Source organism: Elephas maximus, chromosome 7, assembly GCF_024166365.1.
Source record: "Elephas maximus indicus isolate mEleMax1 chromosome 7, mEleMax1 primary haplotype, whole genome shotgun sequence".
Lineage (NCBI taxonomy): Eukaryota > Metazoa > Chordata > Mammalia > Proboscidea > Elephantidae > Elephas > Elephas maximus.
Window position 1 is genome coordinate 75,966,493 of NC_064825.1, and position 17,248 is coordinate 75,983,740.

Consider the following 17,248-nt stretch of genomic DNA (forward strand, 5'->3'; position numbering starts at 1 on the left):
AGTGTGTATTTTTGTTAACAGATAATTAAAATCTTTGTTCCCTCTTGGCAGTGTATCTTTGGGGTTGGGGTTTTTTTTTTTTCAGTCACATATACTTTTGGGAAATACGCTAAACAAAATCCAATTATTTGGACATAGCAACCCACTGTTGAGACTACAGAACAAAAGTAATTGAGTGCGTGTCCTATGCAGACTGTGTTTGGCAACTGAGGGAGAAGCTTGCAGATTCTCTTCATTCAGAGGGAAAAAAAAAAAATGTATCATTAAAATCTGGGCCCTTTAATCTCGATTAATTTTGTGCAGGGCAAACACTGAGCAGCGGTACATTGTAATATTGCTGGCAGGGTGTTGTAAATAATTTCAAATGAAGCAAACTAAGTCTTCTATTTAACGTCCCTGGCCTAGTTAATTAATGGGGCTTATCATTAAGTGCTTCTCTTGGTGGGGGACCTCTTGGCTCAAGCAGGGACTCTAGCAAATGCGGTGGTAAGCAGTTTGGGGATGGGTGGATCTCGGGAGGATGGGGAAGGTACACGACTTCTGTAACCCTGTGTGTCTTTGGCTTCTTTGCAGAGGCTGAAGTTGGTGTGCTCGCCGCAGCCTGATTGGGGCCCATTCTTAGCGCAACACCGTGGGGAGCGTTACAAGAACATGATTGACCCCTTGGGAACCTCTTCCCTGGGACTCAAACTGCCAGTGAGGGATTTGGAACTGGGCACCCAATGCTAGTCTGATGGCGTGGGACGGTCCAGACTTGATCCTGGTTTTCCTATCTGCCTCCTCCTAACATGTTTTCCAGCTTCCCTCCCATTTTTCCTCTTCTTTATTCCCACATTTTGGTTCACATCTGTGCATGAGAGAGGTTACATAGAAACCTAGGACATGGTACCTCATGTTGTAGTGAAGAGCTAGACAGACCACTTGAAGTGCTGTGTTCCTGTCTCTGTGATGTCAGTTTCTTGTCGGGTTGGTCCCCTGAGCACGTACTTTCTATGGCAAGGGCGCATCAACTAGGTGAGGCCTTTGCTGTGAAGTCACACATAGGTATGGGTGGTTTGTGGTTTGGTCAGCAGAGAAATAGCCACTGTGTGTTGTCATTGGGTGGTGCTGGTAGGACATGTATCAACCAACCGTTGCCACTGAGTTGACTCCAACTCATGGTGACCTCATGTGTGCCCTATAGGGTTTTCAGTGGCTGATTTTTTGGAAGTAGATCACCAGGCTTTCTTCTAAGGCACTTCTGGGTGAACTTGAACTTTCAACCTTTCAGTTGGCAGTTGAGCATTGTTAATGGTTGGCACCACCCAGAGACTCCAAGGCATGTATATAGAATAGCAGAATTATAAAACCATTAATTTGGATTTGTCAGCCTTGTAGAGTTAGACTGAGCAATATAATGGCCTCATTGAGACTCAAAGCATTCAGGACAGGGAATATTTAGAAGGTCGGCTATGGTTAGAAAATGTTTTAGATGGAAGACAAGGCCAATAGATGTGGACACTGTTGGAGTAGTTACATTCACAACTGGAGATCTATTCTTCATTTGGACCAGCTGTCTCAAGTGCACCAAGGACTCAGATGCTTCCCTCTCTGCACTCTGCAAGTCTGAGTGAAGAGTTGCTTCTCTTCCTCCACTCGTCATCTTTTCTTTCCTTTTTATGAATAATCACACTTGTGAGTTCTTTTGATCGTTTCCCCCACCTCTACACAAGAAGCCATTGTATAATTGTGCCTAATTTTATGTGTTCACAGTAGAGCTCCATTCTCATTTGTACATGGCATTTGGCACTGTGGTTCAATGTCATGATCCCATCTTTCTTCTCTTGTAAATGTCTTTCTGTAAGCTGTAAATTCCTTGTCTTTCAACCTTTGGGAAAACAAGATTTACTCTGGTTCTGTCTATATATCATATATATAGGACACAAACTCTTAAAAGACAGATAACTTCTCAATTTTTACTCTTAATTTTTTCATTTACAGTAAATGCCAGCTGTGGTCATAGAGAAATCAAAGAAATGGAGAGTTTAATAAAAAGCAGCCATAATAGTCACTGCTCTGGTAGTCCATTTTAGGTCATTGTATTTACAGAAATTTCTGATAAAACTGCTTAGGTAAGTAGCCAGTGAGCCAATTAAGACTATAGCTTTTAAGACTATATTTAACCAATTCAATTTTAAAAGAATTCCCTATTCGCAGTACTCATTGTAACTGCACTCTAATGAGAACGAATCTCCATGTCTGTGGAGATTGGCTAAGCTGTAACCTTTATTATTTTCTTGTATCCTGAACATGCATATATGAAAATTTAAAAACGTGCTCTGTGTTCACGTAGTGTATACTTGTAGTGGTATTTTCTGTCCTTATTAATACCTTATGAACCACTGTAGAGACAGTGAGTTTAGAATAGTGTAGTCTGAGGTGTTTTTTTTTTTTTTTTTTTTCCTTACGGTAATAATATCTAAACCTAAAATTCTTTCCTTTAGGGGAGACCATGTCAATCTTTTTTTATTTATTTGTCTTCATATTACAGGGTCTCAGGCAACATTCTCAGTTCAGATCTTGTCTATTGATGTGATATTTTTATCCTGTTCAGCAACAACGACCCCTAACGATAGACCTTAATGTAAACATTTTTTTAAGAAATGACTTCATTTGTTAAAAAAAAAAGTCTCAACTCATTTTACTGAGTTCTTCCTTTTCTAGGGAAATATGGCTGTCATTTGCCAACACTGACATGAACTTCCAATTTTCAAGAGCAGTCTGTGAAAAGTTTTAGAAAGGGAAACAAAGATGGGTTTTAAATTTTAGGTTTTCATGTCTTTTGTCTGTGGTGTATGTCTGTACTTCCTCCTCCTTGTTCTTACTTCCTGTCTGTCTCCCGAAGCTAGAATTTGCTGTCTGTCACAGAGTCTGAACCCTGAGCTGCCCTGAGAGACTTAGCTTTGGGAAGCTGAGCTGTGGCCTCACCTGCCCCAGTGTCTCCTATAGTGACTTGTCTGCCATTGACACTGATTTCCGCAAGAGAGCCATATTGACGAGAAGCCCCCATGTCTGTAGCAGATGTCACATAGTGGCACCAAAACTTAGCCTCTCCAACTGATATCTGGTGGGGCGTGAGAGGCGGGGAGGAATGCTTTAGGCCTGGACATTTTCTGTAGCCTTTCTGGTTTGAAGTTTGAAGAAAAGAGCTTAAATCAATTAGCATTCTCTCATGGGACTGCTATGTTTGTGTCAGGATGAATGGTTTCTGGCTTTCCTGTCTCGCCTCTTGGCTAAAACTTGAGTCTGATGCTGGACACCAACCCAGCTTCCGCTGATTATTGCTGTTGTGATTAAAAGAAGGAAAAAACAAAAACAAATCCACGGATGCTGCCGGGTTTGTTTTGTAGAAACTGAAAGTTTATTTAATGGTGGGGATGGAGCCCTCTTCGCTAGCTAGTCTGTTTTGCGGCTGGCAGCAGCAACATTTCTGTTAATTAGGATTTGTCCAGTGAAGACCCAGTACTGCTCACTGAGTGGCTGGTCTTCTTCTTGTTATTGTTTTCTCCTTTTTCCCTATAGTTGCCAAGTATTAGGTAAAAGTTGCTAAAAGGGACACGCTCAGGTGAAAGTTCTGAACTTACCAGAAACTGTTACCTTAGTTTCTCCATGTCTAGAGTCACGTCCAATGTGGAGGTGTCCCTGGCAGGGCTGCGCTGGGTCTTTGCTCGTCCACTCTGCTGCACCTCCCGTGGACCCGGCTGGAATGCTAAGAGCTCAGATGCACACAACCAAATGGATGTTTCTTTGCTATTAAAACACGTAGTCAATTGGCGGAAGAAAAATGAATGAGTAAAAATAAAACGAGCAGTATTGTCATAAACTGCCACCTGAGAGTTTCCATTCAAACTAAGGAGGAAAAAAAAAAAAGAACAAAACCCCGAGTGGCAGAGGAAAGACTCATTGGTTCATCTTGCGGAAGAACGGAGCATTTTCCACTTGTGCGGTGATTTCAGTAACACGAACGAATGCCAGAAACCCAGTCAGAGAAAAAGAAAGAAAGAAAAAAAGCCATATGTCAAAAACAGTAACCCTGTAATATCCTTAAAGGAGAAAAAAAAATGTATATTTATTAACTTTTGGTGTTGTGGCTTCTTATAAATGTTTGTCATGCGAATTACTAATTGTTAATCTCTTTAAGGTGGTGTTTATCCTATACAAATGTGTCAAATTGTGGTCTTTTTCTTTTTTCTTCTTATTTATTGCATGAAATCTGTGGTCAGTGCACAATCTCAGATGACCCCAATTTCTTTGAAATTTCCATGTTTTTAATATGGAAGCAATGTCATCAACTTGTATTTCCGGGAGGAACAGCAGCACTTTAAAAAGAGGAGTTTAACAGAGCCACCTTTAAATGGATAAGACTTGGGTTGTCTTTATGCCAATGTTTCATCGGAGTTGAGTTTTCCTGTAGTGATGTTCCTATTCTGTTATCTACGCGTGCCTCAGTGCTTCCTGCCTGTCTTCACCTGGCAGCATGGCTTTGCCATGCCGAAAATTAAGAGTTTTCTTTCCTCTTTGTTCCTTTGACTATCGGTCATTGTCCTCTTCCCAGAGACTTGCACAACTGTTTGCTCATTGAATGCATGATGGCAAGATCATACTGCTGCTATGGCATCTGGATTTGAGTTTGCGACATGGGTCTTTGAGGTAGATGACTTGAGTGAGGGTACCCTGCCTGGCATGATGTCTTGCAGGGACAAAGGACCAAGGCCAGCCAATGAGCATTTTCCCTGTTTTGCACTGGGGTATCATGCAAGAAATTTCCAGGCTGAGGGTAAAGGTTTGAGAGATTTAGTTTTGATACTTACTTCTCCACGAAATGGCCACCCCAGGATCTGTGAAAGCAAAAGCTTCCTGCGTTTCCCAGGTTTTGCTTCAACTGTCCAGAAAGGCCAAGTATTTTTGAAATGTGGTCTCTGCTCGGGTCACCTCTGAGCAACCTGCAGCCAAAGAGAAAGTGTTTTTCAGATTTGATGTTCATCACCTCCAAAACCCAAGCAGTGGTTTGATTTGCCGTGGATTCAATACATCTTCAGGTAACCATTTGCCTTATAGGTGTATTCTATTGTTAGGATGGTGCTTTGTAATGGACTCGGAAATGTTGTTTTTTTGTTTTGTCACTTTTGTTTTTTCTCTTTTTTTGCACTTTACTATGGACCTATGGTGGAATAGGTTAATTCTTAAATTGTATACTCGGCTAATGTCATGAATGCAAGCATCTTATGTGGGTACTGTTGCCTCTGAATAAAGATATGCTCCCTAATCAGGTCCTTATATTTTTTCATTAACTATACATAAAGAAAATATACTATGTTACAAACGATGCGTCATATGTATCTTATAGAGAACGTATTATATATTGTGCATTATTCATTTAAGAAACCATTATTCTTGAGGCCCTACCTCAAATTTTGTATTTGTGTGTACAAATGCAATTTATTGTATTATATATTTGCCTATCATATACTGATATAAATTAGAATTTATCTTAATAATGTATGATTTCACAAAACCCTAAATAAATGTCAGTGTTTAAAACATGATGACTACGGTATTGTGTCTGGCACAGGCCCACTACCTGCCATCTCTCTCTCTGAACAAATGGCCGCAGGTGTCCACAGGATTGAACCATTTTATTGTTAGAAAGCTGGAACAGCAATGGCAAACTGCCCTCCTGGGAAAATGAGATATTGTGCTGCTGCAGAAACAAATATCAATTAAGTTGTTATAGTCTTACCTATTAGAATACACTACTGTTTGCTGAATTATTAATTACTCTTCATTGGGTGATGAGAGAGAGGGAGAGAAAAGGAACGAGAATATGAACTCAGCAATTTAGATCCTTGGATGTGTGTTAATATTCACTTTGCCAGTCTTCAACTTCATATCAATTCACCAAACATTTATGTAGCTCTTGCATTGTGCAGGCCCTGAGTTGTTGTTAGTTGATACTGAGTCAGCTCTGACTCCTGGTGACCCCATGTACAACAGAATGAAATGTTGCCCAGTCCTGTGCCATCTTCATGATCGTTGGTATGCTTGAGTCCAAATTGTGGCTACTGTGTATTTTAAGTGCCTTCCAACCTAGGGGGGCTCATCTTCCAGCACTATCTCAGACAACATTCTGTTGTGTTGTGATCCCTAGGGTTATCATTGGCTAACTTTCTGAAGGAGCTTGCCAGACTTTTGTTCCTAGTCTGTCTTAGTCTGGAAGCACCACTGAACCTGTTCACCATGGGTGTCCCTACTGGTATTTGAAGTCCGGGTGGCATAGCTTCCAGGATCATAGCAAGCCCAATAAACTGAGAGATGGGTGGCGGTGCTGGGCAAAACTGAATAAAACAGTCCCAGATCTCAAAAGAAGCTCAGAGCCTAGTAGAAAAACTACCCATATAAAACAAACAAACATACAAAGTGCCATTCCTCCCCTTTTAAGTGGGTGGAGGCACCACGTTCCCTGCTCAGAAATGGAACTCTGAGAATAACTCCGTTATGTGTAGAGACTGTCTCTGGTCTCTCCTGTGTGGTCATTTCAACCCAGAAGCTTGATTCTGTCCTACTCGAACTGATACACTCAGTGTGAGTCTGCCTCCATCTTCGGCTTCAGTGTTGGAAGGCAATAGGATGATCAGGGTCATTCCCAGTGGGAAAAGAAACATCCTCAAAGGTGATGATGAAATCCACATGCCAAAAGCACACACGTCCACGCTGGGTCAAGCTTCAGCCTGGAAAGGGTGTATGGTAATGAGATTTATGCACTCAATCAGGATTGGCCACAGCACTGCACATCAGCAGGTACCAGAGCGGCAAATACCAAAGTCAGCGTAACTTCTTGTATTCCCAACAATGGTGCTCTCGAAAGGGGACGAGACCATTCTGTGGTATCAAAGCTTGGAGTTGGCTCATCACCTTGATTACCTTCCTGAGATTCCTTTGCTCAGTTGCATTTTTGTAAACTTTATTTTGAAAATCAGTTGTCTTTTTTTTTTAACTTTTTATTTTGAAAATCCTCAAGCATACATAAAAAAGTAGAATAGAGTAATGAACTCCATCTACGTATCACTCAGCTTCAACAGTTATCAACTAATGTCCCAGCTTACTTTACCTACCCCTTTTATAATCTCCAAACTTTGTTTATTTGGACTGTTTTAACATAAATCTAAGATACCATGGAATTTCACTTGGAAATGCTCTGTTGTGTTTTTGTAACCCTTTTAAATAGTCTTCCCACAGTGGTTAAGAGCTCGGCTGCTAACCAAAAGGTCAGCAGTTCAAATCCACTAGCCGCTCCTTGGAAACCCTATAGGGCAGTTCTACTCTGTCCTATAGGGTCACTAGGAATCAGAATCGACTCAGTGGTAGTGGGTTTTTAATGGGGACAAGGACAAAATGTGGGAAAGCAGGGCCAATCTACTTTGGTTTGTTAAAAAGAAGTGGTACAAGGATCTAGCTGAAAGGAGCTAACCTGGTGTCTGTTCTGGTAACTATCCTGGCTTTCTCCATCCCATCTATCATCTTCTCACCTTTACCTGCTAGGCAACTGTTCCTCCCCCTGAACTTCCCTGCTATTTTCTTATCCAGCTTACTCCCTTTGATTTTTTTCTGACTTAGTTCATACTTCCTTTCTCTTCTCCCTGGATGTCTCTCCTGGAACCAGAGATTCAGAATCTCACAGTTGTATGAGACCTCTAAGGTTATTTATTCCAGCGTATCTCATATACAACTGTCCTCTATAGCCGTCTGTTTCGTGGGAACTGAATTTTCAAAGCACAGCCGTGGGATGAGTAGTCACTGTTTAAAAGATTCACCATATGAGCACTTTACAACAGAAATCTACCTTAGTGCCTTTAAAATGGTTCAACTTTAACAAAATTGGATTTACTTCTCGGCACCATCCTACTGTATAAAAAAGAGTCCATGCATAATTTAAGCCTCTCCTTCCTGGCCTTTTAGTTTAATCTGTCATTTTATGAGAACTTTGATATTTCAAGTCATTTGACTTATTACCATTCCCTTTTTCAGGGAACTTCTCCAGACAGTTGTAGGATTAGGAGAAAATAATGGCCAGAATACAATGTAGCTTGACATTGAAACAGCATTACATTTTCCTCATTCATTGATTCATTCACTCATTTATTTATTTCCACACTAAACTCAGTGTCTTCATTATTTACATATTCCCAGGATAACACTTTGTGGCACACGGTAGAGCATAAATACATTTTTTTAAAATTAAATAAGCAAATAGTATTGGCTCTGTCCAAAGAACAGAGCTGAGTGTTAGAATGGCAAACAATACAAAACAACAAAACAAAGCCTGAGTAAGACTGGGTCTCTCCCTCCAGTTTACTCAGAGTGAGCAGGGATTTAAGACATGTGGAGACATTGCTGTAACCCAGTGGAAAGTACCAAATGTCACAAAAAGACTTAGGACAAGAACATATTGAGAAGATACAGAGTAAAAAAAAAAATTCTGGTTGAAATGATTAGGCAGGTCTTGGTGAAACACAGCCTTGGTACATGGAGAGGATTTTGGCCAGGAGGAGGGTGTTGGGATGGGGTTTCCCAGTAGATGAAAGCAAGTAAGTGATGGCATGGAGTAAGACAGACCATTTCACGAACGAGTGATAGATGAAATGGAAAATTTAGTATATGCTGGAGGGAAGTGAGGACTCTGGCTGAAAATGTAGTTTAGGACTTGACAATCTAGGGCCTTCAATGCCAACAGAAAGAGTTCAGATGCTGTTTGACAGGCCACAGGGAACCATTAAAGGTTATTGACTAGTGGAGAGGTGTTTCCCGACAGAAGCAGCTATGAACAGGGGAAACGCACTACCCTGGGTTCACATGTCAGCTCTGTCCCTTAGTAACAGAGCCTCGGCTTTCTCATTTGTAAACTTGGAAAACTTATAGCCGTCTCACATAGTTGGTGTCGTTCGTTGTTAGTTGCTGTTGAGTTGATTCTGATTCATGGAGACGCCATGGGTGCAAAGTAGAACTCTTCATAGGGTTTTCAAGGCTGTGACTTTCCAGAAGCAGATCTCCAGGCTTTTCTCCTGAGGTGCCTCTGGGTGGGTCTAACAGCCAAGCTTTCAGCTAGTAGTTAAGCACTTAACTGTTTTTGTCACTCAGGGACTCCTCCGTAGTTACTATGAGGATTTAATTATAAGTTACAGGCGAAATTGTTTTCCGAATAGTAATACCCCACGTAAATGTTGGGTGTTTATAGTTAGAGTCAGATCCGCGGAATGAGTTTGGAAAATTAACCTGGTCAATGTGTCAAGAATGGATTGGACAGAGGAGGGAGATAAGTCAACAGCACTGGTTTGACTGTGCAAGAAACCAGCTTTTTCACCCCATTTAGAGTGAACTCTAAGACATCATGTCACAAATCTAGAAATACAGGGGGCCTTTGGCAAGGAATCTTTCTAACTCAAGTGATGGGGACCAACAGAGGGATATTAAAATTTTTTAGCAAGAAGCATGAGGATGACACTAACCAATAGGCACAGACATGGCAGTGAGGTCATAGCAGGGTCCTGAAGCCTCTGGCCCTGCCAGGTGTTACAATGTCACTTGCTACGTCATGAAGTTGGAGAGTCCAGGGGAGCTGCTGGGACATCTGGGGGCATTGGGAGAGAGGCTTGGGATCTCTAGGAAGCTGAATATTTTTAATCCATAACTGGGTTCCTCTTGTCTTCTCCTCTCACTTAGGAAATCGAGGCTGAGGAATTCTGGGGATATTTGTGAGAGATGCTCATTTGTGTAATCAGCTGGTCATTTTGAACACATGGTACCTCCTGCTCATGTTTAGGAGAGATGCAGAGAGAGAGGTTTGGGCCCTACTTTTTAAGGCTGCTTGAATTTGCACTTTCTTGACGGGCTTTTGAGATAGCCCATACTAAGGAAAAATCACTCTGGCCCACCTGCTTGGCAGGAGAAAGCATTGCTGAGCACATGACAATCTCAACACACCTCTTCCCTCTGTTTTCTTGCCTTTGTGTGAGTGCTTCATAATTCCACACACACAGGATCTTGAATTGAGGGTAGAAAGAGCAGTATTTTGTGCCGAGGGTAAGAATTTGCACTAAGTCAGCATTGGTATTTTGCAAAGCTGGTACCATGTTAGGGAATGTGGCAAAGACTGGTAATAGCCTCCTAATTTCTGTTCTCCTTTTCTTAAATAGCATCTCTGGTTTTAACCAGGCACATTACCCTGAAGTCAAAAGGTGACATTTCCCAGTTCTCCTGCAGCCAGGTATGGTAGATTGACTACTGGTCCTATTTCTTCACCCCTTCCTGAATCCGCACCCTTGCCATATACTCATTGTGGTCAGACTGCTGTACTTCTTGTTGCTTGACTTTGAGTTTGGCCTTGCATCTGTGCTCTGGCCAATGGCACAGGAGCAAAAGTGACAGTGTGCCAGTTCTGAGTCTAGGCCTTAAGACACCTTGCCTATTTCTACTCAATCTTTGGTGCTTCTGTGGCTCCCGTGGGAAGAATGTGTCTTGGGTAGCCCACTGGCCTAAGGGAGATGAAAGACAGGGCCATTTGACTGACACAAATGGCTATCAGTGCAGTGCAAAGTAGAATCAGCCCAGCCACTGCAGCCTGAAATAGAACAGCACAGCTGAGGCCAGCCTGAATGAGCTGAACCCCGGCCAACCTGCAGATATATGAGAATAAATGCTTAATGCTGTATGCCACTAACACTTTGTAGTTGTTTGTTACATAGCAATAGCTAACAGAGACATAAGGAATGGCCGCGTGAATAGGTTTTCCCCAAATGTAAGTGGAAATGATGTGTGGAACTCCTAAGCATGTTCTTTTCTTTATCTTTATTTCCTTCCATATTTTCCTGCCTGGAATGTGGAAGTAACGGCTGGAGTACCAGTAGCCATATTGAACCATAAGGTTAAGAACTACATTCCAGGGATGGTGGAGCAAAGATCTAAAAGGATCCTGGGTACTTGAGGATTTCATGGAGCCACCAAGCTTACCCCGGACTATCCAATTCTAGAATTCTTTTGTATAACCCAACCAAAAACCCATTGTTGTCAGGTTGATTCCGACTCATAGTGACCTTACTGGACAGAGTAGAACTGCCCTACAGGGTTTCCAAGACTGTAATCTTTATGGAAGCAGACTGCCACACCTTTCTGCCATGGAGTGGTTGGTGGGTTCAAACTGTGACATTTCAGCTAGTGGCCAAGTGTTTAACTACTGTGCCACCAGGGATTTTTTTTTTTTTTTTCTTAACATTAGAGAGTGTTAAACATTTATCTTATTTAAGTTACTTTCATTTGCTTGTTAGAGGAAACCAGATAGAATCCTTACTGAGGCAGATAGTAATGAACTGCCCCAGAAGGAGACCCAGGGAGCCTCTCTAGGAGAATTTTTCTGGCCTGTGACTGGAAAACAGTCTTAAAACATTGGAAATGACCATTTCTGTTTTAAGTGGATGGGCAGGGCCAGTCTCACAGTAGGGTGTTACCTAAAGTAACTGGAGTAGGTTTTCTCTGCTCAAAAATCTCTCTCCCACTGCAGCATCCTGTGGCCTGAAATTTGACCAGTCAGATGTTCAGTGTTTTGGGTCAGGCTGTCTGCTTGTGAAAGGCATACTCTAAAAAAGGAATGATTTATCTTTCCCATGTTGGTGTGAGTTTAAAAGGACACCTTCCTCCAGATTTTCCAGTCAAGCAGTGGTAACAGCACTGAACACATGGGACTTCTCATAAGAATAAAGAATCATTTTAAAGCCTAGAAAAGAAGACTTGGATGAGCTCTTTGTGGGCAACCCAAGACCACTGGAGGATAGAAGAAGCTGATCCAGGTTTAAAAGCTCATCAAGGGCATTGTCTCTTCCCTATACTTTTGGTTTCCATGGTGAGGGATTTTCCTTAAACACTCCTGGCCTTTTACCCCCATCCCCCATAGAGGAGGGTGACAACCATTGGTCCTCATTTCTCAATGAGGTCTCTTTCTCTCTTCATCCAGGTCGGTGGGAGCAGATGGCTGTGCCAAGGTTCAGCCTGGAGGGAGGACAGATGGCCAGTCCATTTTGGCTTGTACATCAGCCTATGCTCTTCCAACATTGTCTCTATATTAATAAAGGGGATATTCTGGCCTCCGGCTGACCCTTTCGTCTTATTTCTCAACTGATTCAGAGCTCAGGCAGAGAAAAGGACAGCTCTTTATTGGTCTCTGACCAGACTTCAATAAGGAGATTCAATTCACAGCTTTATCCCCAGGAGAAGCAGTAGAGCTTGATGATCACGTGCACAGATTCTGCAGTCATACTGCCTGGGTTTGAATCTTGAATCAGCCACTTCCTTGGCAAATGACTTAGTTTTCATATCTGTAAAATAGGGATTCTAATCCTACCTATGTAATTGGGTTGTTTTGAGGAATAATGAGTTGATGTATGCACAATACTTCACCATTATCGCTCTGTGCAGGTTTGGGGCTAGGCCTGATTCTAGGGCCTGTTAGATGGTAGCTTGCCTTCTTTTTCCTGGTCTGTTGGAATGAACAACATGTGCCTACTTAGCATGTTTGAAAACCTGGATATGTGCACGTTTTGGTTCTTGTCATCAGAAAAACTTGAAACTCATCCAAGATTATTGACGTTATAGATTAGAGAGGTTCCATCCATCCAAAGAATTATGAGATGCCTTTATATGTCTGTCTATAGATTTTTCTACCTATCGTCCTACTGATTTATACCTAGCTTTGTTCTGAAAAAATATTTGAAGTTGCAGGGCAGGATAATAGTTAACTAACAAAATATGGGTCCCTCCACAAGGTAATTATAAGCCCAAGAGACAGAAAGGGCCGCATGAACTAGAGACGATGTCATCCTGAGACCAGAAGAACTAGATGGTGCCCGACTACAACCGATGACCGCCCTGGCAGGGAACACAACAGAGAACCCCTGAGGGAGCAGGAGAACAGTGGAATGCAGACCCCAAATTCTCATAAGAAGACCAGACTTAATGGTCTGACTGAGACTAGAAGCACCCCGGTGGTCATGGTCCCCAAACCTTCTGTTGGTCCAGGACAGGAAACATTCCCAAAGCCAACTCGTCAGACATGGATTGGACTGGACAGTGGGTTGGAGAGAGATGCTGATGAGGAGTGAGCTACTTGCATCAGGTGGACACTTGAGACTATGTTGGCATCTCCTGTCTCGAGGGGAGGTGGGAGGGTAGAGGGGTTAGAAACTGGCAAAATGGTCATGAAAGGAGAGACTGGAAAGAGGAAGCAGGCTGACTCATTAGGGGGAGAGTAAATGGGAATACGAAGTAAGGTGTATATAAGTTTATATGTGAGAGACTGACTTGATTTGTAAACTTTCACTTAAACCATAATAAAAATTATTTAAAAAAAAAAAGCTTTAAGAGAAGAGGAAAAAAAAATATGGGTATGGGTCCCTCTAATTTGGATGCCATTGAAGTCGATTATAGTAATTAGAGTAGAGAATACATTTTTATTTATATAGAAACAGAGGTATGTGCAAAAATGCATTCCCTCAACTACTCTTTATGATTGCACTTGAATTTTAGGAAATGAAAATATCTACCCAAGTCAGGCTTGCACAGTTGCAGAAAGCATTGGGGCTGCTAGATTTGTGAAGGCAACTTGGGTGTTTTTGTACTTTTCAAGGCTGTCAGCAAATTGGCATTCTCCTCTCATTTTCTCCAGTTTTACAAGGAAATTTGTTATGTGCCCACAAACTCTATAAACATGAAGTAGTTGAATGGCTGTTTGGACAAAGAACAGTGGCTTGCAGGGTGGGGGGCGGGGGGGTGGTGGTGCAAACTGTTAACGTGTTTAGCCATTAATCAAAATGTTGAGGGTCTGAGTACGCCCAGGGACACCTCAGAAGAAAGGCCTGGCAGTTCTTTTACTTCAGAAAAATCAACTATTGGAAACCCTATGGAGCACAGTTCTACTCTGACACACATGGGTCGCCATGACTCAAAAGTTGACTTGACGGCAACTGGTTTATATGGGACAGGTTGGACTTGCCTCTAGCTCATGGAGTTAGTTTGGATAATAAAAAGGAGTCTTTCTGCATCTTCCTTGTGTGATTGGCTGCCTCAAGTAGAGCAGCTCTGTGGTCCAGTGGGATAATACAGTCCTGATTGTTTCCTTGGTGACGACCAAGGCCAAGCTCCCCATGCTGCTTCTTGAAAGAGCATTCACTGGTTTGTTCATTCAACAAATACTTATTGAGCTACTAACATGTGCCAGGCACGGTTCTAGATGGAGAGATACAGTGGTGAACAAGAAAGCCAAAATCCCTATCCTTGTTGAGCTTACCTTATAATGGGGGAGACAGACAATAACTAAATAAAGGAACAAATCACATAATTTCAGACAATAATAAGCACTATAAAAATAAAGCAGAGGAGAGGGGCAGAGAGGAGGGTGAAACGAGAAGCTTCTTAAGGTAGGGCTTCTCTGAAGAGCCAGCATTTGAGCAGAGACTTGAGTCATATGAAGAGTAAACCATACAAAGATTCATAGAAAGAGTGTTCCAGACACAGGGGCCAGCAAGTACAAAGAACATAAGAAGGGTATCAGCTTGGAATGTTTGAGAAACAGCAAGAAAGCTGGTCTGGAGTGAGCAAGGGGGAGAGTGGGGAGAGAGTTGGGAAGATGGACAGGGGTCTTATAAGATGTTTGGATTTTTACATAATGTGAAGGGAGGATTTCTGAGCAAGGAACATGATCTGATACATGTTTTAAAAACTGGATTATGGCTGCTAGGAGGAGACTGATTGTCAGGGACAAGAGTGGAGGCAGAGAGAACTCTTACGAGCCTATAGCTCAGGGCAGAAATTATGGTGGATTGGAAAAGGGTGGGGACAGACCTAAAACCCAAACCAAACCCATTATTCCCTCGAGTCAATTCCAGCTTATAGTGACCCCATAAACAAACAAACAAAAAACGAAACCCACTGCCGTTCAGTCAATTCCGACTCATAGTGACCCTATAGGACAGAGTAGAACTGCCCGATAGAGTTTCCAAGGGGCACCTGGTGGATTCAAACTACCGACCTCTTGGTTAGCAGCCGTAGCAGTTAACCACTACGCCACCAGGGTTTCCAATGACCCCATAGGATGGAGTAAAACTGCCCAAGAGGGCTTTCAAGGCTGTAAATCTTTACGAAAGCAGACTGCCACATCTTTCTCCCATGGTGCAGCTGGTGGGTTTGAACCACTGACCTTTCAGTTAGCAGCTGAACACTTTAACCACTGTGCCACCAGGGCTCCTTGGGAACAGACCTAGGCAGCCACTAATCTACTTTCTGTCTCTATAAATTTACCTATTATGGACATTTTATGTATAAGTTGTTGTTGTTAGGTGCCATTGAGTTGGTTCTGACTCATAGAAACCCTGTGTACAATAGAACAAAACACTACCTGGTCCTGCACCATACTCACAGTTATTGTTATGCTTGAGCCCATTGTTGCAGCAGCTGTGTCAATCCATCTTGTTAAGAGTCTTCCTCTTTTTTGCTAACAGTCTACTTTACTAAGCATGATGTCCTTCTCCAGGGATTGGTCCCTCCTGATAATATGTCCAAAGTATGTGAAACGAAGTTTGTCCATCCTCGCTTCTAAGAAGTATTCTGGTGTACTTCTCCCAAGGCGGATTTGTTCGTTCTGGCAGCCTATGGTATATTCAATATTCTTTGCCAACACCATAATTCAAAGGCGTCAATTCTTCTTCTGTCTTCCTCATTCATTGTCCAGCTTTCGCATGCATGTAGGTGACTGAAAACACCATGGCTTGGATCAGGTGTACTTTTGTCCTCAAAGTAACATCTTTGCTTTTTAACACTTTAAAGAGGTCCTTGGCAACAGATTTGCCCAATGCAATGTATTGTATATACGCGATGGTACAATATGTGGTCCTTTGTCACTGGCTTTTTCTCATTTAGCATAATGTTTTCAAAGTTCATTCATAGTGTGGTATGTACTACACTTTTTTGCTGGTGAATAATATGCAATTGTGTGGATACGCTATGTTTCATTTATCCATTCATTAGTTGATGAACATTTGTGTTATTTCTCCTTTTTTGCTATAGTGAATAATGCTGCTATGAACATTCATATACAAGTGTTTGTGTGGACATATGTTTTGACTTCTCCTGGGTGTATATCAAGGAGTGGAATTGCTGGATTTTGTGATAACTCTATGTTTAATCATTTGAGGAATTAGTAGACTATTTTCCCAAGCAGCTGCACCACTTTACATTCCCACCAGCAACGTATGAAGGTTCCAATTTCTCTACATACTGGTCAACACTCGCTATTATCTGTCTTTCTGATTATAGCCATCCTAGTGAGTGTGCAGTGGTATCTCATTATGGTTTTGATTTGCTTTTCCCTGATGGCTAATGGTGTTGAGCATCTTTTCATGTGTTTTCATTTGTACATCTTCTTTGGAGAAATGTCTGTTGAGACCCTTTGCCTATTTTTAAATTGGGCTCTTTGTCTTTTATTGTTGATTTGTAATAGTTTCGTATATACTCTAGGTACAAGTATCTATTAGATGTATAATTTGCAAACATTTTCTCCTGTTCTGTGTGTTGCCTTTTTAGTTTATTGATGGTGTCCTTTAAAGTAGAAAAGTTTTAAATTTTGATGATGTGGCCATTATTACGTTTAAGTTGTCAATGAGGTAGTTGGAGATGTAAGCCTGGGGCTCAGAGGAGAGGTTGGGGCTAGAGATACACAGTTCAGAGTTATTTGCGTGTAGGTAGTATTTGAAGTCCTGCAGCTGGATGAGCACAAGTAGGGAGTGGGTGTAGCTGGAAAGAGAAGAGGACTGAGAGCTGAGCCGTGGGGCTCTTTAGTAGTTAAGGATCAGGAAGAAGAGGCAGAGGGATGATCAAAGGAAGCTAATGGCTCCTGGAGAAACTATGGATGTAGTCTATTCTGAAGGCCTGGGTGGACTTGGGTTATGGCAATGGGTGAGCCAAGTCTTGTTGCTGCCTCTACTGAGCATAGGTCCCACTGCAATATCCCATCGTTGAGCACATACACGGCCTTGTGCTCCCTCCACTGCCACTACAGAAATTTGCTGGGACTGTACTATGAAGGAGAGTCACTGGGTGGTATAAACGGTTAATGAACTTTGCTGCTATCTGAAAGGGTGACTGTTTGAGCCCCCCCAGAGTTGCCTCAGAA

The 17,248-nt window shown here is 42.1% G+C and overlaps 1 protein-coding gene across 1 annotated transcript in view; it reads left to right on the top strand.

Moving 5' to 3' along the window:
• SLC6A5 (solute carrier family 6 member 5) overlaps positions 1–825 on the top strand; it is a 62,082-nt gene extending 61,257 nt beyond the window's left edge. Inside the window, exon 19 of the mRNA XM_049891419.1 lies at positions 574–825. Within this exon, the coding sequence (XP_049747376.1) occupies positions 574–729 (156 nt within the window). The 3' untranslated portion in view covers positions 730–825. The remainder of the gene's footprint in view (positions 1–573) is intronic.
• Positions 826–17,248: the final 16,423 nt, after the last annotated feature.